The following is a 26,019-nucleotide window of genomic DNA, read 5'->3' as shown; positions in this document are numbered from 1 at the left end:
TCGGTGGTTCGAATCCCCGCGGCGGGGTGCGCTCCCGTCGTTCGGTCTCAGCGCCTGCCAACCCAGCAGTTCGAAAGCACCCCCGGGTGCAAGTAGATAAATAGGGACCGCTTACCAGCAGGAAGGTAAACGGCGTTCCGTATGCTGCGCTGGCTCGCCAGATGCAGCTTGTCATGCTGGCCACGTGACCTGAAAGTGGCAGATAGCTGTGATGAGCCTGTTGACGAGAGAGCCTCATGGAGAGACCTGGTCTGAACAAAGACATTGGATTCTTATCTCATTATACATGACTGTCAGGGGTTCAGAAGGAGAGACACAGGAGGGGGAGCAAATGGAGAGTGAGGAGGAGGAGTACGAGGGGGGCGCAGGCAGTGACAGTGGCCAGAGTTATTCCACAAGCCTCTCTAGCGAATCGGAGGACTCACAGAAGGGAGCGCCAGTGGCCAGAGCGAGGGGGGTTCCAGGGGGTAAGCCCCAGGAGGAAGGGGCCAGCGGGGAGTCCCTGAGCAGCAGTTGGAGATCAGGACCAGCGTCTCCACCAGAGCGCAGTGGGGAGGGGGAGTCCCAGGAGTCGGGACCAGTGTCCTCACCACCAGAGGGAGGAGAGGAGTCAGGTTTGGCAACGCCCACATCAGGAAGCGGGGAAACGGTCAGAAGGAAAGTCACCGGCTGGGCGCGCGCGCCAAGTTCAAATGTACAGGAGCGCGGCACAGCGGGGAGCCCGGGAAGGGAGCCAGGTCCTAAAGCCCGCCGGAGGGAGGGACAAGACTCAGGGGGCTCAGCGTCAGAGGAGTCCAGGAAGGAGGAAACCCCAGAGGGCAGAAGGACCCAGCGAAGGAAAGAACAGCGTAAGAGGTGGAGCCGGGCTAGAATCTTAAACTGGTGTGGGTGGAGCAGTGAGTCAGAGGGGACTTAGCCGGTCTAGCGTCAAGACGTGGGTCTGCGCGCCCAGAGCTTGGAAATGGAAACTAAACTTTAATAAAGACTTTTGTATATAACATCCACTGGTCGTTGGTCCTCTGTGAGCTGGGACCTAGCGGCAGTCCTGACAGTAAGTCCCCTCTCGTTTTCCACCAATTTTACAACCTCGTGGAGTGTGTGAAAGCAGCAAGGGGTGAAGATTGGTGCTTCGCGAGCTCACGAAAACCAGGGAAATGACTACCGAAGAGAAGATAGTGAGTCTGCAAAATGCAGTGACGCAGCTGACTGCAGAAATTGCGGCGTCCAGAAAGAAGGAGCAGGAAGCAGCTGTTACCTGCCAGGATCTGCGAGCCAGGTTAGAAGTGCTAACTACACAGAGGCTACCGGCCACCAGACCAGAAGGGATTGGGCTGGGGAACAGAGGAGGGAGCCTTGTGTCTCACTTCAATGGGGACCTGCAGGAGTATCCTAACTTCAGAGCAGATGTACTATATGCACTGCAGCTGCTTGACAAGGACTTTAAAAATGAGGAAGAAAGAGTGGGATTTATTGTTTCGCATTCACGGGGAGAGGCGAAATCGTGGCTGCGCAATCTCTGGAGAGATAAGGATCCAGCCCTCCAAAATGCGGGTGCCTTCCTTAAAGTGATGGATGCGTGTTTTTTGTCTGAGATTGATGTGGATATCGCTAGGAAACAGATTCACGGACTAAGACAAGGTAGAGCCACTGTAAGGCAATATCATTCACGTTTTTTCGCATTGGTGAATGTATTGGGCTGGGAGAGAGAATCGTCTGCCGTCAGAGATCTGTTCTGGGAGGGGCTGAACGGAGCTGTGAAAGACGAAATTGCAAGGGGGGAGAGACCCCAAACCACCAAGGACATTGTGGAGAGGGCACTCACCATTGGGGTTAGGCTGGAAGGACGCCCTTGGGGCAATGAGGAAGGGCATTGGGGACGCACGCCAACGAAAGCACCACCCTCCTTTCCCAAGGAAGCGGCGCGCGCTCGATCCATGCCTCCGCTGGGAGGAGGAGAGGAGCCGATGGAGATAGGTGGTGCTAAGGCTCAGTCCACAGCCGGAGCCCTAACGCCGGGAGCAGTCAAAATGAAGCCTCCTAGAGGGACCAGGAAGTGCTACATCTGCGACAGTGCTCAGCACATGGCGAAAGAGTGTCCCCAGCGGTTTCACAAGCACACTGCAGCCGCAGCGACAGTAACAGAAGCAGTTCAGCAGAGTGAATCACAGCAGGAAAACTCCACTGTCTGGCTGGAAATGGAGTCACTGGGGGCCAGCCAGACAAGTCAGTGAAGCAATCCCCAGTAATGTTACAGCCCACAGACCCCCTCCCACCCAAACCAGTAGTGCAGCTCACCGCATCCCTTCAACTTCCCAATGGGCTCACTGTGGAAATCCCCATTACCATTGACTCTGGGAGCAATGCAGATTTTATAGGCATGGACTTCATCCAGCAACATGGCATAGCCCTTCTGCCAGCGACGGTACCTCTGAACGTCGTCACGGTGGACGGCAGGGAGCTACTGGGAGGGCAAGTGCTACAGCAGACGCCGCCAATGGTGATGCGCATTGGTAATCACCGCGAAGTCATCAGCTTCAACGTCACACGCCTGTCAGACACTCCCATAGTGTTGGGAATGAGTTGGCTGGATAGGCACAGCCCGGCATTAGCTTGGTACCAGCGGCAACTGACCTTCGGCTCCTCCTACTGCGCAGAACACTGCATCCTGGCTGACTTGGACGATGAGGAGCACGAGGATGGACCACAGCTGAACTTGGGCATGTTGCAAGCGGTACCTAACAAGTACAAAGAGTTTTTGGAGGTCTTCTGCGAGAAAGAAGCGGACAAGCTGCCTCCCCACAGACCCTACGACTGCAAGATTGACCTCCTGCCGGGGGCGACGCTCCCGACGGGGAACCTGTATTCCATGTCTGAGGATGAATTGCAGGAGCTCAGGGAGTTCATAGATCACAACTTGAAGCGGGGATTCATCCGAGAGTCCAAGGCGGTGGGGGGCAGCCCTGTATTCTTTGTAAAGAAGCGGGACACGCCCCAAAAGAGGCTTGTAGTTGATTACCGCGTCTTAAATGCGAAAACTAAGCCCTCAGCCTTCCCTATGCCCAAGATCGATGACCTGCTGGCGACGGTGAGGAAGGGTCGCATCTTTACCAAGTTGGATCTGCGCGGAGCATACAATCTCATTCGCATGAGGGAAGGTGACGAGTGGAAAACGGCCATGTTTACGCCGCTGGGTACCTATGAATATAGAGTTATGCCTTTTGGATTACAAAATGGCTCCCACTGTTTTCAAGCATTCATGCATCATGTCTTGGCGGGTCTTCTCTACAAGAAGTGCGTCTGCTTCCTGGACGACATCCTCATCTTCTCAGAGTCACCGGAGGCTCACGAGAGAGATGTCAGGGAAGTCCTGCAGCGGCTGCGGGAGCACCGGCTTTACGCCAAGCTGGAGAAGTGCCAGTTCGACAAGACGGAGGTGGACTTCCTGGGCTACAAACTGTCCGACAAGGGACTCGCCATGGACAGTACCAAGGTACGGGCAGTGCTGGACTGGAAGAGCCCACGCAATCGAAAGGAAGTCCAGAGGTTTGTCGGCTTTGCCAACTTTTATCGCAAGTTCATCAAAGGTTTCGCCATGCAGACAGCGGCCATCACTGACACCCTCAGTTCCAAGAAGAAGAAGTTCATCTGGACGGAGCAGGCAGAGCAGTCCTTTCAGAAGCTCAAGCACCTCTTCGCGTCCGAGGAACACCTGCTACACGTGAACCCCAGCAGGCCCATGAGAGTGGAGACGGACGCGTCAGACAGGGCCGTGGGGGCCGTCCTGTTGCAGCAAGACTACCAGGGGGACTGGAGGCCGTGCGCTTTCTACTCCAGGAAACTCAGCAAGTCGGAGCAGAACTACACCATCTGGGACAGGGAGTTACTGGCCATACATGCAGCCTTCAAGGCGTGGCGGCATTTCCTCGTCGGGGCCAAACACACGGTGCAGGTCCATACAGACCATAAGAACTTGGAGTACTGGCGCACGGAGTGGTTCCTGAACCAGAGACACATCCGCTGGGCGGAGTTCTTTGCAGATTTCGACTTCAGAATAGAATACATCCCTGGAAACAACAACATCATGGCGGACGCGCTGTCCAGGAAACCGCAGTATCTCGAAGAAGAGGCGCCGGCGGCGGCCAAGCATATTTTCGCACCAAAGGCGTGGGCATGCGCGTCAGCCACGGTGGACCTGGACGCGGTGCGTCGCGCGCTGCAGACGGACTCCTTCGCGCGAGCCAAGATGGAGGAGGTGCGTAGCGGCACGGCGAGGGACGACGACTTCCAAATACGCGACGGCCTGCTCATCCGCAAAGGAGCCCTCTACGTGCCGGGAGACAACCTCCGCGCGAGGGTCCTGCAACAGCTGCACGACGCGCCCAGCGCGGGACACTTCGGCAAGGAGAAGACGGTGGACCTAGTAGCCAGAGACTTTTGGTGGCCCAAGATGAGGGGGGATGTCGCGGAATACGTCAAGAGGTGCGACACCTGCCAAAGGGCCAAACCAGTACACCAGCCGCCGGCGGGCCTGTTGGAACCGCTACAGACACCGTTCGAACCGTGGGAGAGGGTGGCCCTGGACTTTGTCACGGATCTGCCCAGCTCGAGAGGCAAGACGGCAGTACTCGTGGTAGTAGACTTGTTCACCAAGATGGCCCACTTCATTCCTTGCGCGAAGGTGGCCACAGCCGAGCAGACCGCCAAGCTGTTTATAGACCACGTGTTCAAGGTGCACGGCCTACCACGGTCCATCCTGTCCGACAGGGGGCGCCAGTTCATATCCAACTTCTGGCAAAAGCTGATGGGTTTCCTGAACGTCAAGGTCAGCCTGGCGTCAGCGCGACACCCGCAGACTAACGGACAGGCGGAGAGAGTCAACACCATCATGCAGCAGTACCTGAGATGCTACGCGAACCAGCAGCCCTCGACCTGGGTGGACTACCTACCGCTAGCCGAGTTTGCCTACAACAACACGAAACACGTGTCCACGGGGGTGACACCGTTTTTCGCCAACAATGGGCGGCATCCCAGAACCTTCCCGGGTTTAGAGAAAGTGAGGGAGGGGGAGCCGCAGGGAGCAGAGGCCGTGGCAGCGGAGTTGCAGGAGATCCACGAGCAGCTCAGGAGGCAGTTAGAGATGGCGAAACAGGCTTACAAAGTGCAGGCAGACCGACACAGGAGGGTTGGGGAAGACATCCGGGTAGGAGACTGGGTCTGGTTAGCAGCCCAGGCAGTTCCGGCCAGATCGTTGGCCAAGAAGAAGCTCGGGCACAAGCAGCTAGGGCCTTACCAAGTAGAGGCGCAGATCAACCCAGTGGCCTTCCGGTTAACACTCCCGGAGGGGTCCAGAATGCACCCGGTCTTTCATAGATCAGTGCTCACACCCTACAAAGAGCCCCACAGGTTTCAGGCACCAGGGACAGCGCCAGACCCGCTCAGGGAAGCGCCCAAAAAGGGGGGGTCGCCGAGAAGGGGGCCACTCAACGAAGCCACAGAGATTTTAGACTCAAGGTGGGGGGGAGGACGGGATTGAATATCTTCTCGCCACAGAGGACACCCCGGCCAGCGCCAACAGGTGGGTGCCGGATTACGCATTGGAGGAGCAGTTGCTCAAGGAAGAATTCCATACACTTTTCCCGCACAAGCCTATGCCGGCGGGCTTTTTCGAGGATTGTCTGTTCACACCCACACTCTCGGCCAGCACTTTCCGGGGTTTCTCGTCAGCGGAGGACTCGGCTCCGGGAGGCAGCTCCCCAGAGGGCTCGCTCTCAGGTTTTGGCACGGGGGGATCTTATTGGTGGGAGGACCAACCCGAAGTGGGAGGGCGCAGAGACATGCCGGAGGGACCCTGGGTAGTGGCGTCACCTCAGGCGACAGGGGGAGAAGGGGTTTTGAGTGATTTGGGGGCGGCCTCAGATTTCGAACACACCGCCCAGGAGATGGAAGCGGAGGGAATCGCAGTCGACGAGCCCATGGAGGACTTTCCGGACTTATCACGATGGCTGCACGCCTCGGGGGACGAACTGTATCCTGAACTCACCCCGACAACTCTAGAGCACCCGGAACCCGCACCTGAAGAGGGGGAGGGGGAAGGGGGGGCTTCGAGGGGGGGATGGATGTCAGGGGTTCAGAAGGAGAGACACAGGAGGGGGAGCAAATGGAGAGTGAGGAGGAGGAGTACGAGGGGGGCGCAGGCAGTGACAGTGGCCAGAGTTATTCCACAAGCCTCTCTAGCGAATCGGAGGACTCACAGAAGGGAACGCCGGTGGCCAGAGCGAGGGGGGTTCCAGGGGGGAAGCCCCAGGAGGAAGGGGCCAGCGGGGAGTCCCTGAGCAGCAGTTGGAGATCAGGACCAGCGTCTCCACCAGAGCGCAGTGGGGAGGGGGAGTCCCAGGAGTCGGGACCAGTGTCCTCACCACCAGAGGGAGGAGAGGAGTCAGGTTTGGCAACGCCCACATCAGGAAGCGGGGAAACGGTCAGAAGGAAAGTCACCGGCTGGGCGCGCGCGCCAAGTTCAAATGTACAGGAGCGCGGCACAGCGGGGAGCCCGGGAAGGGAGCCAGGTCCTAAAGCCCGCCGGAGGGTGGGACAAGACTCAGGGGGCTCAGCGTCAGAGGAGTCCAGGAAGGAGGAAACCCCAGAGGGCAGAAGGACCCAGCGAAGGAAAGAACAGCGTAAGAGGTGGAGCCGGGCTAGAATCTTAAACTGGTGTGGGTGGAGCAGTGAGTCAGAGGGGACTTAGCCGGTCTAGCGTCAAGACGTGGGTCTGCGCGCCCAGAGCTTGGAAATGGAAACTAAACTTTAATAAAGACTTTTGTATATAACATCCACTGGGCGTTGGTCCTCTGTGAGCTGGGACCTAGCGGCAATCCTGACAATGACAAAGCCATTTTTCACCTTCTCACCCCTTGCTTTTTCCTGTAAGACCTATTGCAGTCGTTAAGAGTCGTCAACAGGCTCATCACAGCTATCTGCCAATCACCCATTCCCACCACCCTTCTGAGTAATACCCCTCCCCACCTTCTCACTATATAGAAGGGTCTGGAAACTTCTGTTTCATTGTATCTGAAGAAGTGTGCATGCACACGAAAGCTCATACCAAGAACTGACTTAGTTGGTCTTGAAGGTGCTACTGGAAGGAATTTTTTTATTTTTTTGTTTTGACTGTGGCAGACCAACACGGCTACCTATCTGTAACTGTATGAGGCTAGTTATCCCACATGTCCAGCTCCTCTGGATGGAGGGTAAACTATGGTGGAGGCCAGGTATTCAGTTGCTTATGAGGAGTGGGCTAGAGGGCGCTTGGCAGCTGGGCCAGGATCAGCTGAGTGGGTGGACACCCAGCCTATTTGTCTCTTCCTTCTTTCCTCAGGAACCAGACAACACGCTCATTGTGCTGAGTGGAGGGGGAGCCTCTGGCCGGATGGGCTTCCTCATGGCGGTGAGTGCCTCCTGCCTCACCCTCCTCTTCCTTCTGCTCCCCCCTTTCTCTCAAGCCCCCCCCCATGCCTGGAGATAAGGGCTGTGCAGCTAATGAAGAGGGCCTGCTGATGCAGGGAGGGCTGCTGCCATCTGTGGGGCATGCCCCCTTGCCCCTGGGAGTTAGCGCTGGAGGGTTTGCCACTGAGCCTGGCTCAGGGCTGCACCGGGAGGGGGCACCTGCCTGGGATGCCACAAAGGGACTGCATTGCTAGGAAGGGCAGGCTTTGCACTGTGACCTTTGGGGTGGTCCCTCAGAGCTGGGGGGGGCACAGGTCGCCCCACACCTCCCTGACTGTCTTTGTGTCTGTTTTTCCTAGGTATCCTTTAACATACTCCTGAAGGGGTTGGGGCAGCTGCCCCAGTACACGTATATAATTGCTGGGGGGGACAGGTAAGGACACAGGATGAGCAGGTGGGTTGTAAAAAAAGCCGTTTGGGACTCTAGGCTACTAGACTGGTGTGGGGGGTGTCTGGGACATGTGGGGGACAAATGCATGTAGAAACGTTTCGGGTGCAGACCTGAGTTTGGGGAAGAGAGTCTTTTGCATGTGTGCATTTGTGTGGTGCTGGTTGTAACTGGAGCTCTAGGCTGCAGAGTTTCATGTTCGAGGGTTCAGAGTTTTGGGTGGATTTGGGGGGCAGGGTGGGATATTATTTATCCTTCCTCTTACTCACTTGTGTGACTTTGACATCTAGTTAGCAGCGTGTAAAATGACCATCCTCATACTCTCCAACATGTCCAAGGAAAAAACTAAGGTGCACTTATTTCAGGGCCAAGATCTTGCTTGAAAGCATGGTCCCCCAAAATCAGATGCCCTGATTAAATTGGGACAGTTGAAGGGTCTGCATCCCTTTGCAGCATAAGATGTGGAAACTTCTAGGACAAGGTAGCTTAACCTTGTTACAGAAAGTTTCAGACCTGATCCCAGCAGAAGCAGCAGTGAAAACAGGAGAGGCAGAATCTGACATTATAAAAATATGGTTGAGATAAAAAAAAATGGAGTCTAGACTAAGCATCCTTTCTCTTCAGCTCCATGGTGAAAAAGAGACTGAGGAGGGAGGAAGTGGTAAGGAATATTTTCATTTGTTACTTTTCCTACCAAGGGGAAGCAGGGGATATAACCTCACAGAGTGTCCTCTTTAGCAATTTATAGGGGATCTTCAGGTGTCTTAACCCTTTGCTTATCCAGCAAAACTTGAAATCTCATTTTGGCTGCAAATTTAGTTCCCACACAGACAAGTGCATTTCTTATGCCTCTTCTCACAGGTCTCTTGTAGCATCCCTGGAGGGCCCTGAGGACAGTGCACTGCTGGGCATTGAGGACCTAAAGAAGGTGAGGCTGCTGGTGTGTGTGTGTGTGTGTGTGTGTGTGTGTGTGTGGAGAGACCCTTGCCTACCAGCACCCTCGGCTCTGAATACCCAGCTGCTCCCCAGAGCTGCTGTTGCAAAGGAGCAAGCACCAGCTACAGATTCTTCTGATGAAGAGCAGCTCCACCAGGGCCATCTAAAGGCCTTGGTTTCCCTTGCCTTGCTGGCAGGAAGAGAGCCCACAGGTGCTCTGGGCAGGAGAGCTGATGGGTGCCTTTGGTCCAGGGTGGGCTGGGGGGTTAGGGGCAGCAGCAGCATAACAGTGACAACTGAGCTCCCTTTTCTCTCTCCTCCTCCTCCTCCAGGTCTGTGAAGGGAAAAAGAAGGTCATTTTCTTTGGGATTTCATGTGGTTTGTCTGTGAGTATTTCATGCAGGACAGGAGTGGAGGGAGGGATGGGAGGGAGGGACCCTCCCAGTTCCTGTAGGAGACAAAGGGATATCTCTGTTCCAGATGGGCAGGGGAGCAGAAGACGAGAGGGATGTTGCACCCCACCCCAGCCAGAAGGTTTCACATGGAGGACCACAAAAGCCACCTCTGACAAACTCCCTCAATGTCAAGTCCTTAGGTGTGTCCAGTGGATGTTTCTGCTGGCAATGGAGAAGGGCCACTGGAGCTCAGTGGTTGGAGCATCTGATTTAGGGCAGGAAGTCACAAGTTTGATCCCCCACCTCCAAGTGACACAGGAGGAGAGCCCTGCCTGAAACCCTGGAGAGCTGTTGCCAGTCAGTGAGGCAACGTGTAGTTAACTATGGAACCTGCTGCTGCAGGAGGCCATCATGGCCACTGACTTGCAGGTCTTTGAGAGGAGGCGAGAAATACATGAGGGGGAGAGGGCTATCAATGGCTGCTAGCCACAACGGCTACTAGTCACGATGGCTTTGCTCTGCCTCCACAATTGGAAACAGCAATGCTTCTGAATAGCAGTGGCTGGAAATCACAGGAGGGGAGAGTAGATCATGTGCTCGACTCTTACTTGCGGGTTTCCCTTTGTGGCAGCTGGTTGGCCACTGTGAGAACAGGATGCTGGACTAGGTGGGCTTCCTTTGGCTTGATGCAACAGGCTCTTCTTATGCTGTTGCACTGAGCTTTGTACATTGGTGCCAGGCCTGAAAGAGGAAATATGGGTCCGGGAGACGGAAGTAACCCTTCCCAAGCCAGGGGTCCCCTTGGAGCTTGGCCTTGGAGGAACATGGCCTTTGGAGCAGAAACTGCCTGCCTGTGCCTGCAACTAAGGCATGGCCACTGTGGCTGGTGCCGCCTTACACGGGCTCTGCTTGCTTGCAACAGGCTCCCTACGTGGCTGGGCAGCTGGACTTCTGCATGAACAACTTGGACATCTATGTCCCAGTTCTGGTGGGATTCAACCCAGTCACCATGGCCAGGTAAGGGGGGGCAGGGGGCAGGTCCAGAAGAGCTGCAGGGTGAGCTGCCCAGTCTGGCCAACCCTGTTCAGAGCATCTCCTGTGCCAGAGGCCAGAGGCATCTCAAGCTTGGGAGGCGCTTGGCTGGGGAAGAAGAAGGCAGATAATGGAGATAGGTTGAGAATTAAATGTGTAACTTTAAATTTAAATCACCAATCCCACATGTGGTGGGGAAATATGAGAGTAAACAGGCTGTGAAGCCCTAAAAAACACACAGCCGCTTTTGCAGCTTACTGGAATCTAGGAATTAGGCAATTACACCTCTTATCCCAGTTTATTTGTAGTCTGCTGACTTTCCCCCCTCAGTGCCCTTTGTTAAGAATGAACCACACATTTTAGTAAGATAATCAAGAAATCCCCAGCTAAAGTAGAATGAGAGTGAGTATGGAGTGGGATGCAACCTTCTTTCTGCTTCAGAGGTTGGGCTTTGAAAAATGTCCATCTGCATTAACAGTAATCTATAATGAACATTCTAAATTCTCCCTGTGGCAAGCGAGAGGAGGTCCATGTGGGGCTCTGGGGTGGGTGACCTTGTGGAGCGTCGGAATCCAGCGGAGCGGGGGGATCTGGGCAAGAGGCCCCTGCCTGCCCTCTCACACCCCACATCTCCCGACAGGACAGACAAGATTGAGGGCTTCCACTCCACCTTCCGGCAAGTGGCCGAGAGGATGGAGAAGCTGCAGGAAACCCACCAGGCCTTCATCCTCAATCCTGCCGTGGGGGTGAGTGCTGGGGAGTGGGGGGGGGGGCTTCCCTGTGCTTCCCTCATCAGACCTACCATCCCTGCGCATCCATATAGGCATTGGTGGGGCCGAGGGTGGTCCACTGGAGAGAGCGGCCCACAGATAGGGGGCAGGGGCTGTCACCTCTGACCGAGCCCATTCTCAGGGTGTCACCTGCTGCACCTCCCTCAGGTGAAGCACCTGGAAGAGGCCCTTGGATGGTTATGGTTCTTCAAAAGGCTTTGGTGCCATCAGTCAGTGAGGAAAGGGTTTCCAAGCCAAACAGAGCCCCTCTGCAGGCAGGAGCCTGTTCTAGAATAGAACCCGCCCCCCTGTGCACCCCATTCCCTGCCCTCCCCAGCACTCACATATATGGAAAAAATGGAATTCAATAAGCATGTTTACCTGAAATCTACTTCCTTCAGGTTCTATCTTTCAGGGCAATTTGTTTCGTCATCAGCCCTGCAAGGGGGGGGGGGGAGTGTGCTCACTTGGGCTCCACATGTCTCTCGTAACAAGGGCTGCTGGCTGTGGGCATCAGGGTATGCTTTAGTTGTGCTCCAGTATAAGAGCTTGTTCCCAGGAAGGCCTGCGATGGGCTAGTGCAGGCAGGCAGGATTGCCAGCCCAGTCCATGGGGCCCTGATCTCTGGCACATCCTGGCAGCTGCCATGGGGGATTGGGAGAGTCTCCTCTAAGGACCAGGCAGGGACCGGTCTCAGCCCACTGTGCTCTTTCAGCCTGAAGGGCTCACTGGCTCATCTCGCATGAAGGGCGGCAGCGCCACCAAGATCCTTCTGGAAACTCTGCTCCTGACTGCACACAAGACAGTCTCCAAGGACAGCGAGATCTCAGAGAAGTGAGTTATGGAGCAGAAGCCAAGCAGGGCAGCCTCTGGGGGCTCCTCCATGGGGTGGGGACAGGAGCCTCTCTTAGCTCCCAGTCCCTCTCCTGGCAGCTGACCAGCAGCACAAAGCCCAGCAGAGTTCTCTCTGAATCCTCTCTGCAGGTGTCTTCTGGAAATCCTCCGCACCTATGAACGGGCCCACAAAGTCACCTATGGTCAGAGCAAGAAGATCGCTGCCCTTGTGAAGCAAGCAGGGACCAGGTGAGCCTCAGGTGGGCAGGAATTTCTTCACAGCAACCAGAATTTATCTTCCTTGAACCTCAGCTCCTGTGGGCTTTGGCCTGTCAAAAACTCTCTGCCCCCCAGCACAATCTCTGCCTCTCTCCGCCACAGCCTACAGAAGAAGGCTTATGTCTACCTGGTTGGCTGGCATACCCTGGGCATCATCGCCATCATGGATGGGGCCGAGTGCATCCCCACCTTTGGGGCAGGTGAGCCCTACCAGGCAAGGAGGGTGAATTCAGTCTGGGCAGAGAGTGGTTCTGTAAATGTGGGACCCACCACCACCAGAATGTCCCCATTGACCAGGCCCAGGAAATGTCATGGGCTGGAGGAGGGGCTGGAGGAGGCTGCAGGCGATTGGCAGGAGGTCCCAGTGCGTGTGCATAAGTGTGTGAGAGAGAGAGACTAAGAGAGGGCGGGGGTTCCTTCTTATGCAGACACATGAACTCTCTTTTCTGCTTCTCCCTTCATGGCACAGACATCAACGATGTCCGGGGCTTCCTCATTGGGGACCGCAGTGAAATGTTCAACAGAGAGGCTGATCTGATTGCACAGGCGAGTGGTCAGAGGAGGAGGTTGTTTGGACACCTGCTAGGCTGGGGTCTTCTCCTTCTTCACCTCCTCCTCCACCTCCTCCTCCACTTCCTTCTCCTCTTTTTGGGGCTTCTACAGAAAGGGGACACCAAACCCAAATGCACAGCCCAACCCCGAAAGCAAGAGGAGCTGCGCCCTCCAAGGGTCACCCCCTTCTCCAAGGCCCCCCTCACATGGGAGTTGGGCGCACAGACCAAGCAGTGCCAGGACATCCAAGGCAACAGCCAGTTCATCTCATTTCTGGTAGATCAGGGCCAACCCATAACTCAAGACCCCCTACATGCCCCCCCCCAAAAGCCAGGCATGGACAGCTGCTTCTTTCTGTTTTTCTCGTGCAGGGCCCCAAGTTTGCTTTCTCTGAAGAAGATTTTGTGAAAACAATCCTCCCATCACTGACGGAGCTGGATACCGTCCTCTTCCTTTTCACAGTGGATGGTGAGAGACGGTGGGGGGGGTGAGGCGGGGGGGCAGAAGGGCCTCTTGGGAGATGCAGGAGAAAGGAAAGGCATCTCTACATGGTTAGACTACGGAGGCAGAGATGGCCACCAACTTGGCTGCTGTCAAGAGGAGGAAGTTGTTGTTGTTTTATACTCTGCAGAAAATTCATGGAGGACACAAGGCTGGGTTCTGCCTGCACTGTCAGACCAGTTTCTGGGCCCCAAGTGGAGAGGGGGCTGGCTGCTGCTGCTGCATTCAGATCCTGCTTGTGGGCTTCCTTTTGGTTGGCCACTGTGAGACCAGGATGCTCCGCTAGATGGGTCTCCTTTGGCCGGATCCAGCTGCAGGGCCCTTTGGATGTTCTAGGGAGCCATGAGGTGGGAGGACAAGGAGTCTGCAGCTCAGCAAACACAGAAGGGATGGCAGAAAGGCGGCTGCTGGAGCCAGCGCTCTGAGGCCTCCTGACCTCCTACCCTTTTTGCCTGGTTCAGAGAGGGGGCTGCAGCTCAGCGGCAGAGCAGGAGGCGGCTCTGAGGTCCAGCCACCAGCATCTCTAGGTGAAAAGAATCACAATTTGCAAGGAACATGAGAAGAGCCTGGCATAGTGGTTGGATCAGGTTATGGATGGCATGGGGAGGATACATTAATTACAATTGCCAGTCTTCCATGTGTATGGGTGTCAGGTCTGCCTCTAGATCCCAGCTCACAGAGGACCAACGCCCAGTGGATATAATGTACAAAAGTCTTTATTGAAGTTTAGTTTCCATTTCAAAGCTCTGGGCGCGCAGACCCACGTCTTGACGCTAGACCGGCTAAGTCCCCTCTGACTCACTGCTCCACCCACACCAGTTTAAGATTCTAGCCCGGCTCCACCTCCTACGCTGTTCTTTCCTTCGCTGGGTCCTTCTGCCCTCTGGGGTTTCCTCCTTCCTGGACTCGTCTGACGCTGAGCCTCCTGAGTCTTGCCCCTCCCTCCGGCGGGCTTTAGGACCTGGCTCCCTTCCCGGGCTCCCCGCTGTGCCGCGCTCCTGTACATTTGAACTTGGCGCGCGCGCCCAGCCGGTGACTTTCCTTCTGACCGTTTCCCCGCTTCCTGATGTAGGCGTTGCCAAACCTGACTCCTCTCCTCCCTCTGGTGGTGAGGACACTGGTCCTGACTCCTGGGACTCCCCCTCCCCACTGCGCTCTGGTGGAGAAGCTGGTCCTGATTTCCAACTGCTGCTCAGGGACTCCCCGCTGGCCCCTTCCTCCTGGGGCTTCCCCCCTGGAACCCCCCTCGCTCTGGCCACCGGCGCTCCCTTCTGTGAGTCCTCCGATTCGCTAGAGAGGCTTGTGGAATAACTCTGGCCACTGTCACTGCCTGCGCCCCCCTCGTACTCCTCCTCCTCACTCTCCATTTGCTCCCCCTCCTGTGTCTCTCCTTCTGAACCCCTGATAATGGGTTACACAGAGAAGCCCATCCTTGGCAGCAAAATACAGAAGCTTGAAACTAGGCTGCAAAGCATTATATTTTCTGAGAAAATCCAGCTGCTTGATATTTTGTTCTGTTTTCTTATATTTTGTTGGACGCCATTCAGAGTGGCAGGGGCAACCCCTGTCAGGTCAGGTGGGTGGGATAGAAAACATATATCATTACTACTACTACTACTAGTAGTAGTAGTAGTAGTAATGTTTACCTCTATGGATGTTTACCTCTATGGATGTTGGTGATCTGACACTAAGTAAAAGTGAAACAAAAGAAGTGCCATGGTCTGATCACTTCCTGGTGCAACTGGACTTCTCCACAACCCTTCCCCTCTGCAGGGAGGTGGGACCGATTCAGATGGTCCGCCCCCGCCACTTAATGGATCCAAATGGTTTCCAGAGAGTGGTAGGGGATGCTTTATCCCATGTTGATGGCCTTTCAGCTGATTCCCTGGTGGCCCACTGGAATGTGGAGTTAACCAGGGCTATTGACTGTTTGGCTCCGAAGCGCCCTCTCCGATTGCATGAAGCCCGGAGAGCCCCGTGGTTTTCCACGGATCTGAGGGCAATGAAACAATCGTTGAGACGGCTAGAGCGCCGGTGGCGGATAACTCATTCCGAATCTGACCGGACACAGGTTAGAGCTCAACGTCGAGCCTACCAAGTGGGGATAGCGACGGCGAAGAAAAATTTCTTCACTGCCTCTATTGCATCTGCAGAAAACAGCAGCAGGAGACTTTTTCAGGTGGTTCACAATTTAGCGGAACCACCTGCAACATCGGGGCCCAGTACGGGCCACATGTTCTCCTGCAATGATTTTGCAAAGTTTTTTGCAGATAAAATCGCTCAGATTCGGGAAGAAGTAGACTCCACCCTGGGAGCAGGGCTGGGGCGGGAGAGTGCTAGAGTTCTGTCTAGTCAAGTTGAGTGGGATCAATTCCAATCTGTTACCTCCGAGGATGTGGACAGGCTGCTTGGACGAGTGAAACCAACCACCTGTCTCCTGGATCCTTGCCCATCCTGGCTTATAAAAGCTAGCCGGGAAGGACTGGGCGATGGGCTTCGTGGGGTGGTGAATGCTTCCCTCCGTGAGGGAGCCTTCCCAGACCCGCTGAAAGAGGCGGTTATTAAACCGCTTCTTAAAAAACCACCTTTAGATGCGGCCACAATGGCCAACTATCGCCCAGTCTCAAATCTTCCATTCTTGGGCAAGGTGATTGAGCGAGCGGTTGCTGAACAACTCCAGGCACGCCTGGAAGAAGCAGACCATTTGGATCCCTTCCAGTCGGGATTCAGGCCTCATCATGGGACTGAAACTGCCTTGGTCGCACTGGTTGATGATCTCCGGCGGGCTAGGGACAAAGGTGAGAGCTGTTTCCTAGTTCTGCTGGATCTCTCAGCAGCGTTTGATACTGTCAGGACTGTCATCGACCATAACATCCTTCTGGACCGTCTTGAGGGGCTGGGAGCTGGGGGCACTGTCCTACAGTGGTTCCGCTCCTTCCTCCTGGGCCGTGTTCAGAAAGTGGTGTTGGGGGATGAGTGTTCAGACCCCTGGGCTCTCACTTGTGGGGTGCCTCAGGGTTCTGTCCTCTCCCCCATGCTTTTCAACATTTACATGCAGCCGCTAGGAGAGATCATCAGGAGGTTTGGGCTGGGTGTTCATCAGTATGCGGATGATACCCAGCTCTACCTCTCTTTTAAATCAGAACCAGTGAGGGCAGTGAAGGTCCTGTGTGAGTGTCTGGAGGCGGTTGGAGGATGGATGGCGGCTAACAGATTGAGGTTGAATCCTGACAAGACAGAAGTACTGTTTCTGGGGGACAGGAGGCGGGCAGGTGTGGAGGATTCCCTGGTCCTGAATGGGGTAACTGTGCCCCTGAAGGACCAGGTGCGCAGCCTGGGAGTCATTTTGGACTCACAGCTGTCCATGGAGGCACAGGTCAAATCTGTGTCCAGGGCAGCTGTTTACCAGCTCCATCTGGTACGTAGGCTGAGACCCTATCTGCCTGCGAACTGTCTCGCCAGAGTGGTGCATGCTCTGGTTATCTCCCGCTTGGACTACTGCAATGCACTCTACGTGGGGCTACCTTTGAAGGTGACTCGGAAACTACAACTAATCCAGAATGCGGCAGCTAGACTGGTGACTGGGAGCGGCCGCCGAGACCATATAACACCGGTTCTTGAAAGACCTACATTGGCTCCCAGTATGTTTCCGAGCACAATTCAAAGTCTTGGTGCTGACCTTTAAAGCCTTAAACGGCCTCGGTCCAGTATACCTGAAGGAGCGTCTCCACCCCCATCATTCTGCCCGGACGCTGAGGTCCAGCGCCGAGGGCCTTCTGGCGGTTCCCTCATTGCGTGTGATATTTTACTGTATTTTTGGTTTTTATGGAAGCCGCCCAGAGTGGCTGGGGAGGCCCAGCCAGATGGGTGGGGTATAAATAATAAATTATTATTATTATTATTATTATTATTATTATTATTATTATTATTATTATTATATTACTACTACTACTACTACTACTACTACTACCGAAGGTTAGCTGGCCTAACCCCTCTTAACAAAGAATCCGTCAACAACTTATAAAGTAAATAGAATTAGTGTTTACTTACTTAGCAGTCTTGCATTGGATCACAGCAAAGGCAGCAGTAAAACTATGCAGGTAAAATACTTAAGGGTTTCAAAATATGCAGCTGATTACAAAATTGGATTGTGCAGTCAGGGAGATCGCCAACATCCGTCTGCCTTGAAGACATGGCGAAGAAGTGAGAGAGAGAAGCGACAGGAAACAGAGGAAATGACATCACACAGAGCTCTCTCTCTCTCTCCACCTTTCACATTTCTATGGTCCAAATCTGCCTGTCTAGCAATTATCAGCCTTGTGGTTAATAGCCCCTAGACTTCTTAACTGTTAAATTCTGAATGCTAATCTCCTACACATAGGGGGCCATCCTGTCCCCCAGAGCCCCTGGAGACAATCCTGGGCTGCCTGGACCAGTGGCTGGCTCCACATCAGACAGCCCCACCTGTGAGTCAAAGGCACTTGGATTGACTCCTCTCCCTCCTTTCTGGAAAGGGAAACAGCTGGTGGGGGAGTGAGCACCCTAAACCCTCTTGTGCTGCCTTCCTTTGCCACCAACACCCCTCTCTCCTCTCTTGACTGCAGACAACCTTGATGAAGTGGAGAAGTTGGTGGTTCAGGTGAAGGAGAGGACCTCCAATGTGCAAGCCCTTTCTCATGCCACAGTTGGGCAATACCTGCCGGTAGGTGCTGTCTGCAAGGTGGGCATGTTTGCAGGCGCTCAATACCTGATGACTGATGGCTACTGGTCACGATGGCTATCATCCATGGTCCACTCCCCTGGAGGGGCAGAATCACACATGCAAGAGAGCTGTGCCACACCCATTGAGCAAGCCCCTTTCAGATCTTGACCTTTTGGCTGACTGTTCCCCCTCTCTCCCTGCTTTGCCCCCTGCCCCCGCCAGGCCTCGCTTAAGAAGCTCTTCCCCTCCATCATCAGCATCATGTGGCCCATCCTGTTCCTGGAGTATGAAGGCAAGTTCATCCAGGTGAGGAGGGGGCAGGGAGCCACTGACAAGGGGAAGGGGGAGAGTTGCTTTGTGTCCAGGCTGGAGCCCCCCTGGCCTGGCCCTTCTCTGCCCACCCTCCACTTGCCCATTCAGCCCACACACACACACACCCCGTCCCTTTGCAGAGGTTCCAAAGGGAGCTCAGCACCAAGTGGATCCTGAACACAGTCAGCACCGGGGCTCACGTGCTGAAGGGCAAGATCCTGCGCAACTACATGGTGGACCTGCGAGTGAGCAACTCCAAGCTCTTCTGGAGGGCAGTCAGCATCCTGCAGGTACTGGGGGCAGGGGTATCCCAGAAGGCTCCCCTGCAGGGCCATGGAGCTAGTCGATGGGTGTCCACTTCCCAGGGTGAGGGCTGGCCAGCAGAGTGCCAGCAGAGTCTTGCTTTGGCAACAGCAGTGCCTGGTGCAGGGTCAGGCCAGCCGAGGTCTTCCGCTCAGTCCAGCTCCCTCCTTCTTCCAGTAGCTGCGCCTAATTGGGGTCCAATCCAATTAGCCACGCCAATTATTCAACAATTTCTAACACTGGGTAGGGGGCCTCTGAGACCCTGCCTGTCTCCCAGATTTGCTTGTACTGTATCTCAATCATCCACTAAGATGCGTTGGGAAGCAATGGCGGGCTTTATCCTTGTGATCATCACAACAGCCATCTTAGGGAGGCTACTCATGGAAAGACAGTGCCTGGTCCAAGGACGCCCAAGAGCACCGTCAGGGCAACATGGTGACATGAAGCTGAGTGAAGTTTGCTCACATCACAGGGGCTCTGTGGGGCCACCACCTTGCGGGGAAAAGCAGAGCTCAAGTCCCCACACTCAGGAGGGACCTGTGCCCTTTGCCACCCCCTGGCAGCCCCACCCAACTTCCCCCTCTCCCTCCAGAGGTTCTCGGGCCAGCCGCATGCCAAGTGCCTGGAAGGTCTCCTGCAAGCCATCTATGACCCTGAGCCACTCTCTGAGGATCTCCGCACAGCTCCAGTCTCCAAGCACATTGCCGTAGCAACAGACAAGAGCAAGGTAGGCAGGTGTTCTCTCCCTCCCCCCCCCCCCGCACCTGCCCATCCCACTTCTCCATCTGGTCATCCCACACTTGTGCCATGACACAGGAGGTACAAGTCACACCAATCACACTTCTTATTGCTGTTTATTTGTGGTCTACTGACCTTTCCATTCTCTGTCCCCATTGCTAAGAATGAACCACCTGTTTTAGTAAAAACAAAAAGATTTTACTTACATTCAATACAGACAGCAAATAAATCAAAGTGGTATGCAGGTAAAAATACTTCTTAGTTGCAAAATGCAGATTTAATTTCCAAAATGGAGTATGGGATCCCAGAAGAGCCCATATATGTGCATCTGCTCACATTGCTGGCTTGAAAGGAAAAGAGAAACTGGGGAATGGAGGAAGAAAAGATGAAGATGCCCAAACCAATGGCTTCAAGTTACAAAAAAGGAGACTTTGATTAAACATCAGGAAAAACTTTCTGACAGTGAGAGGTGTTTGACAGTGGAACCGTCTCCCTCGGAAGCTGGTGAACTGTCCTTCCCTTGAGGTTTTAAAGCAGAGTTTGGATGGCTGTCATGGGTGCTCTAGCTGAGATTCTTGCATTGCAAGGGTTTGGACTAGATGGCCCTTGGGGACCCTTCCAACACTATGGTTCTAAGATATTTTGTCCTATTTCCTGCCACAGGAACTCTGTATTCCTTAACCCTTTCATAACCCTTTATTAACAAACATAATGGTCAGTTTGACTGCAGATTTCCCCACATCTCTTCCATTTGCCCAGGTTGTACCCACAGCCCTGCTCTGCCTCCTGCGTAGCTGCTCGGTGCCAGAGGCCCGCGCCCGCCTGGATGCTGCTCCCTCCCTCCGAGCCGCCCTTGACACTGCGCTGAATGCTCCTGGAAGGAAGCGGGGGGCTGACAAGTCAGAACCTGATGAGCAGAGCACATAGGGGGGGACACTTCTTCCAAGGGGTCCCACAGCCTCAAGCCCCAGACGGTCTTCCAAGCAGAGGCATTCAGCCTGACGAGAGAGGCCTCGTCCGACACTGCCCTGCTGGTGCTGGCCTGTCTTCTCCCAGTGGGGAAAGGGGGTGGAGGGAAGGGATGAGGAGGGATCTGGGATGAGAGCTACTGGAAGTGAGGCCAGGACAAGGATCCTCTGTGCTAGGAAACAGGTTCTTCTTCCCTTTGGGAGATGGATCTGTGCCTCTGAGGAATGTCCTTCTTTGCCCCCTGGCAGGGTGGGCCTTGCCCCCAAACGACTCCCTTGTCTCAGGAGCTGGCCTGCCATGCCCTGTCCTGCCCTTCCCCTCCATGCACCCCTGGCATTGGGCTGCCATGCTAAAGTGGGTGTCAGCCTTTCTTGCCAGCCCCTCTGATCTGTGCTTTCTCCTTGCCAGCTCACATCCCTGGCACTGCCACCTGTGCCCTCTTCTGCAAGGCTGGCTGCCTGGTGGACCATGGTGTGCTACTAGGGAGACAGGAAGGGCTTCGGATTCCCAGCCTGCCCTTCCATAGCCACCAGCACCCAGCTAGGCAGCGCAGACTGAGCCCAAGCCAGGTGGGTCTTAGAGAGGCCTTCTCCAAGTCTCATGAAATGTCCTGGGGGACCTTGCAAGGCTCGCAGCAAATTGTCTGTGGTGCCTGTAGTCAGTATATGCTGGCAGTGTCATTGTGTGGCCTGGTGGGATGAGGTGAGCATGGCAGGTGGGTTGGGGGTAAAGGGACCTGGGTGCACCCTGCCCCCTGGAGCCCCTGCCCCTTTCTCTGTCTCAGTGCATGAGGTTGGCACAGCTCATTTCCTTCCTTTCTGCCCTGGAGCCTGAGGTTGACTGTGTCGCTCCTCCTGTCTTTGACGGGGAACCAGCTGGCAAGTTCTGGGCTCCTCTCTTTTTGTAATAAAAAATGTGTCTGTGCACTGGGTGTCCTGTTCTTGCTCGGTTTGGGGTGGGTGACTGGAGTGTTCAGGTTCTAGAAAAACATCCTGAAACACCCGCAAGGATCAGACGTAACCTCTCTCCCCAAATACACACAACGTGCACACCATGAACTCTGAGGGCTCCACGTGGCAAAGGAATGCTTTCATAAGGCCTAGCTTGACCTCCCACTTGGATGGAGCATGTGCCCTGGGATGGCGTCACGGGTGGCCTTGACCACACCACACCCCAGCCAGTATCCCTCTTTGGCTGGCCTGGAAAAGTGACCCTTGCTCCTGTGCATATGTACACAAAGGGTACATGTGGCTGCTTGGGTGCACTTTTGCTGTTCAGGAAAGGGAGAGGGTGGAAGCTGTGGACTTGAGCTCCTGTCAACAGGAAGTCAGCCATCCACCCACCCACATCTGATCATTTAGAATCATCAGAGGTGGTTCCTGCTGAGACAATGGCTGGTTTGAGGTTTTGAGAAGAAAGACACAGGGCTGCTTGATGGAGCCCCAAAAGAAACTGGTAGCCAATTACACAGATTGAAAGTTGGCATGTGATTTGTCCTGCTGCCCCCAGATAGCAGTGTGGCTGCAGCATTCTAGCCCAAATGAAGTTTCTGAACTATCTTCATAAAATGCCATTACAGTGGTACCTCAGGTTACATACTGTCAGCTCTGACACATGCGCTTCAGGTTACAGACTCTACTAACCCAGAAATAGTACCTCAGGTTAAGAACGTTGCTTTAGGATGAGAACAGAAATCATGCAGCGGTGGCGCAGCAGCAGTGGGAGGCCCCATTAGCTAAAGTGGTGCTTCAGGTTAAGAACAGTTTCAGGTTAAGAACAGACCTCCAGAACGAATTAAGTTCTTAACCTGAGGTACCACTGTAGTGCAATTCATCCTGGAGGTAACCAGAAAGTGATTGACTGTGGTTGCCTCTGACTTCTCAGATACAGTGGTTCTGAAGCGTATGTAACCTGAAGTGTATGTAACCCGAGGTACCCCTGTACATCACTGCCATACAGTTGGAAGTGGCAGGTACATTCCTGGGAACTGTGGAAAGGATCCCTGTTAAATCCATCAGGACGTAAGAAGAGCATGGCTGCTGCATCAGGCTGAAGAGGGCCCATGGTGTTGCAACATCTGCCAACATCTGGAGGGCCACCTGTGTTCCTCTTAACCTACAGTAACACATCTGGTTACAACTCGTGAACCGTGAGTTTTTGCATGGTTTAGGTTTGGCACTGGGGGTGGGCAGGCAGGAATTCAATAAGCCAAGCATTTTCAAGTATGGAAATGCAATCCCCTGTATGGACAAGTCAAACCACGGGGTTAGCACTACCAACGTGCCCCCCCCCCCAAGCCTGGGCAGTGCATATGTTGTCTTCTGCTGCCCAGATGACAGTCCCCCTCTCGGCCTCACTGATGAAGGTGCTCTTCCAGGTGCCATCCAACCATGTTGGGGACTCCACTCGGAATTTGTGTAGTGTTTACTCCTGAGCGTTTTTTTCTCTCATAGAATCACAGAGCTGGAAGGGACCCAAGGGTCATCTAGCCCAACCTCCTGCAATGCAGGAATCTCAGCTAGAGCATTCATGACAGGTGGCCAACCGACCTGTTTAAAAACCTCCAAGGAAGGAAACTCCACCACTGGAAGATCTCTCCCAAGGCAGCAGATGTTTAGGATAAGAGTTTTATTTCTCCTAGGTGGGCTGTCTTTCCAGGTGGACAAGCTCTTCTGCCCAACCAGAGGCTACTCAGGAGCAAACCACATGGAGGTTAGGGTCAATGTGGGGGGTTGGTGCCCCCTGGGACTGGTATGGCAGAAGGGAGACAAGCGGTTGGGGGCGCCAGAGCCAAAGAGACTCCGCAGAACCAACTCAAACTAGTTTTGCCCTTCTCCGCTGAGTTCTCCGAGGGGGAAGGCAGACGCGGGCCGGCGGGCTGGAGACACAGCTCAGCGGCCCAAAGGACCTCCCGGGTTACAAGCCCCGCTCTTCCCCGCGGAGCCAGCCACGCAGCAGCCGGCCGTCGGCGCCTGTCGAACCGGAGCCCCGATCGGTCCCGAGCATCGCGCCTCCTCCTGGACGGGCCCGCCCGTCCGACGCTTTTCTTCGTGTCCCCCGGAGCCTCTTGGGCCCGTCGTCTTGAGAGGCTCTCGGGCAGCTGGAAGGAGCCCCGCCCGCCTGCCCCTCCCCGCCCGGTCGCCAGGCGACCGACAACACATCGAGGGGCCTCTCCTCCGCCTCCTGGCTCTGCTTTTTCGTGCGCCGCGAAGGACCCTCCAGCGCAGCCAGCAGGTAGAACCGCTTCTTGCCCGGGGACCGCCCCTTTTCGACTCCCCTGCGCCCGGGAGAGCCCTCCTCCACCCCCAATTCCACTTGGAGCGTGGCCAAGAGCCGCTCAAACTTTCGGTTCCTAAGTTAGCAGGGGAACATTTTCCTCTGCCCTCGAAGGGGGGGCGTTGGCAGCTTCCCGGCCCCTCTTGATTCCTCTGAACGTCCAATGCTCCCCGCTTCAACGGCTCAACAGCAGGGGGGGCTCTGCGCACGGAGCACGGGAGCGGCGGATCCTACTCCGCTCCCCCGAGGGCCCTGGGTTAGTCGGGCTCCGCGGGGCAGCCGCTCCGCTCTTGGGCGACTTCCATCGCCCTTCTTCTCCTTCCTCCTCCAGTGCTCAGGATGCCTCGCAAGCGCCGGGGGAAGACGCTGCCACAGGCGCAGCCAGCTGGGACAGGACGCGCAGCCCCCGGGAGCGGCGCCGAGGACTCCGGGGGTAGCCCGTCGCAGGAAGGCGCTTCGCCGCTGCAAGAGGAGCTGGAGCGCGTCTGCTGGGAGCTGGAGCGGCTGCGCGGGCGGCGGGCGCAGCTGCGGGCGCAGCACGAGCTCCTGGAGCGGGAGGCGCAGGAGCTGCGCGCCGAGAGCCGGGAGTTCCTGGACTACGTGGCCAAGCGGGCGCAGCGGCGGGAGGGGGCGGCCGTGTTGCTGGGCGACGAGAGCCGGCAGCTCCTGGCGCACATCCAGCACGAGCACCGGGAGCTCCTGGCCCGCTCCGCGGAGCAGGAGGCAGTGCTGCGCGCGGAGCTGCTCCGCCAGGAGGCCGAGCTGGCGCGGCTAGGCGCAGAGCTGGAGGAGCTGCGCGGGGTGCGCGCGCTCCAGCAGGAGCAGGCCGGCCGAGTGCGGGAGCTGCAGCGCGCGCAGGCGGCGGCCCGCAAGGAGCACGTGCAGCGGCGACAGGAGGCGGCGGCGCGCTTCGCGCAAGCCAAGGCGGCGCAGGAGCGCGAGGCGCGGGAGCGGGCGGCGCGCGTGGCCGGAGAAGCGCACCAGGTGGCCGCGCGGTGCCTGCTGGAGCACAGCCGGGAGGCGCAGCGGCAGAACCGGGAGCTGAGGCAGGAGCTGGCGCGGCTGGTGACGAGGGCGCGGGCGCTGCAGGCGCACAAGGACCGGCTGGAGGATCGCGTGCAGCGCTTGCGGCGGCAGCATGACTCGCTGCGGGATTTGGCCCTCCTGCGCCGCGGCGGCCCCGAAGGAGGAGAGCGACCGGCAGCGGGGACGCGCGGAGACGCAGGAGGGCGGGCGCCCCTTCTCCGCAGCGCAGGGCAGACGAGCTGCCTCCAGACGCGCAACTGCTGAGACGCTGACCAGGATCCTGGCGGAGAGAACCTGAAGACGAGCCTACGAGGAGCCTGGTGGATCGGGCCAGTGGCTCAGCTAGTCCAGCCTCCTGTTCTCACGGGGGCCAACCAGATGCCTGTGGAAAACCTGCAAGCAGGATCCGAGCGAAAGAGCGCTCTCTCCTGTGGCTGCCAGCATCTGGAATCCAGCAGCATGGACTGTGGCCACAGAGTATAGCCTCCAGGCTGACTAGTAGCCATCGCTAGCCCTCTCCATGAGTTTGTCGAGTCCTCTTTTGAAGTCATCCCATCTGGTGGCCATCGCTGCCTCCTGTGGGAGGGAGTTCCATAGTTCAACTAATGCACTGCACTGAACCCATTTTAATCAGTTTTGCTTAACTGCTGTTGTTGTAATATTACTTAATGTGGTTTAATATCTTATTCTTTTCACAGTTTGCAATTTTATTAGGTTGCTGCTTTACAAATTGCTTTGTAGAGGTGTGGTGAGTTGAGATAGAAAAACTGTTAATAAAACAGGATGGGAGGCAAACTCTCATTCTGCAGGGACAGATGAGGGAAGCCATCTCAGCGGCCCTACTTAAGGGAGCCTCACAACTCAGGCTAAGAAAACCAGGACATTTGTTGGGGGTGCGGGCAGATCTTTGGCTGTGGTTCAGCAATGGTAAGGGTCAGGGTCATGGCTTAGCTGGGCCCAGATAGCGCCCAGGTGCAGGATCTCCCTACATTCACTCCTACCTTGGCAATGTAGGATTTCTACCTGGAGATATTATTATTTCAGGAGGCCTCTGGCTGGGTCATGTCACATTATGCATGCAAAGCAGCTGCTCAGCCACTCTTATGGACAAAGGAGGGGCACCCAACCAACTCCTCAGAAGCATTGGCATGCTACGCGTAAGGACTTGACACATCAGAGTTTCAGGACACAGGAGCTTGCCCTGCTACTGAGCAATACATGCACACACGACCACTGACTTATGCACATTTCCCTCTGTTATACTGGGTTCCCAGTGTCATAATAAGGCAAGGAAACCCCATTTTCTGAAGCATAGAAATTCACCAAAATTAATCAAATAGATGGTTTCATTTAGTTCAAAAAGGTGATAAAAATTGTGATCCCAGGATGGAGGGAAGTGGACCATGGCATGGAACAGGGACTTCATAATTCTCAAGATGTAACAACACATACTTAGGATACCCCTCCTAACTGCCAAACCAGGTGTTAACAGCCCTGACAAAGGGA

General features: G+C 55.5%; 2 protein-coding genes and 1 long non-coding RNA gene across 5 annotated transcripts in view; 2 read left to right on the top strand and 1 right to left on the bottom strand.

The window, feature by feature from the left end:
• Positions 1-21,137, top strand: part of GCKR (glucokinase regulator) — a 30,163-nt gene extending 9,026 nt beyond the window's left edge. For all 3 annotated transcript variants that reach the window (XM_083734023.1, XM_083734022.1, XM_083734024.1), the window contains 16 exons: positions 7,373-7,441; positions 7,800-7,873; positions 8,750-8,816; positions 9,157-9,210; positions 10,142-10,236; positions 10,892-10,997; positions 11,737-11,855; positions 12,006-12,104; positions 12,237-12,334; positions 12,604-12,680; positions 13,058-13,154; positions 17,792-17,889; positions 18,112-18,195; positions 18,342-18,491; positions 19,097-19,231; positions 20,002-21,137. In XM_083734023.1, the coding sequence (XP_083590149.1) occupies positions 7,373-7,441; positions 7,800-7,873; positions 8,750-8,816; positions 9,157-9,210; positions 10,142-10,236; positions 10,892-10,997; positions 11,737-11,855; positions 12,006-12,104; positions 12,237-12,334; positions 12,604-12,680; positions 13,058-13,154; positions 17,792-17,889; positions 18,112-18,195; positions 18,342-18,491; positions 19,097-19,231; positions 20,002-20,169 (1,590 nt within the window). In that variant the 3' untranslated portion in view covers positions 20,170-21,137. The remainder of the gene's footprint in view (positions 1-7,372; positions 7,442-7,799; positions 7,874-8,749; positions 8,817-9,156; positions 9,211-10,141; positions 10,237-10,891; positions 10,998-11,736; positions 11,856-12,005; positions 12,105-12,236; positions 12,335-12,603; positions 12,681-13,057; positions 13,155-17,791; positions 17,890-18,111; positions 18,196-18,341; positions 18,492-19,096; positions 19,232-20,001) is intronic.
• On the bottom strand, positions 12,735-21,137 carry LOC310842304. Its single transcript, XR_014563064.1, has 4 exons — positions 18,733-21,137; positions 17,137-18,684; positions 14,604-14,792; positions 12,735-13,842 (listed from the first exon to the last, which is right to left on the bottom strand). It is a non-coding gene; the product is annotated as an uncharacterized lncRNA (long non-coding RNA).
• Positions 21,138-22,112: 975 nt separating this feature from the next.
• CCDC121 (coiled-coil domain containing 121) lies at positions 22,113-25,539 on the top strand. Its single transcript, XM_083733736.1, has 2 exons — positions 22,113-23,445; positions 23,826-25,539. The coding sequence occupies exon 2, from the start codon at positions 23,827-23,829 to the stop codon at positions 24,775-24,777; it is 951 nt and encodes a 316-aa protein (XP_083589862.1). The 5' UTR covers positions 22,113-23,445; position 23,826; the 3' UTR covers positions 24,778-25,539.
• The last annotated feature ends 480 nt before the right edge of the window (positions 25,540-26,019 follow it).

The sequence above is a fragment of the Podarcis gaigeae genome, assembly GCF_964106915.1.
Source record: "Podarcis gaigeae genome assembly, chromosome: 3".
NCBI classification, from domain to species: Eukaryota; Metazoa; Chordata; class Lepidosauria; order Squamata; family Lacertidae; genus Podarcis; species Podarcis gaigeae.
Note: the sequence above shows the minus strand (reverse complement) of the source record. Positions and strands in the feature narration are given on the sequence as shown.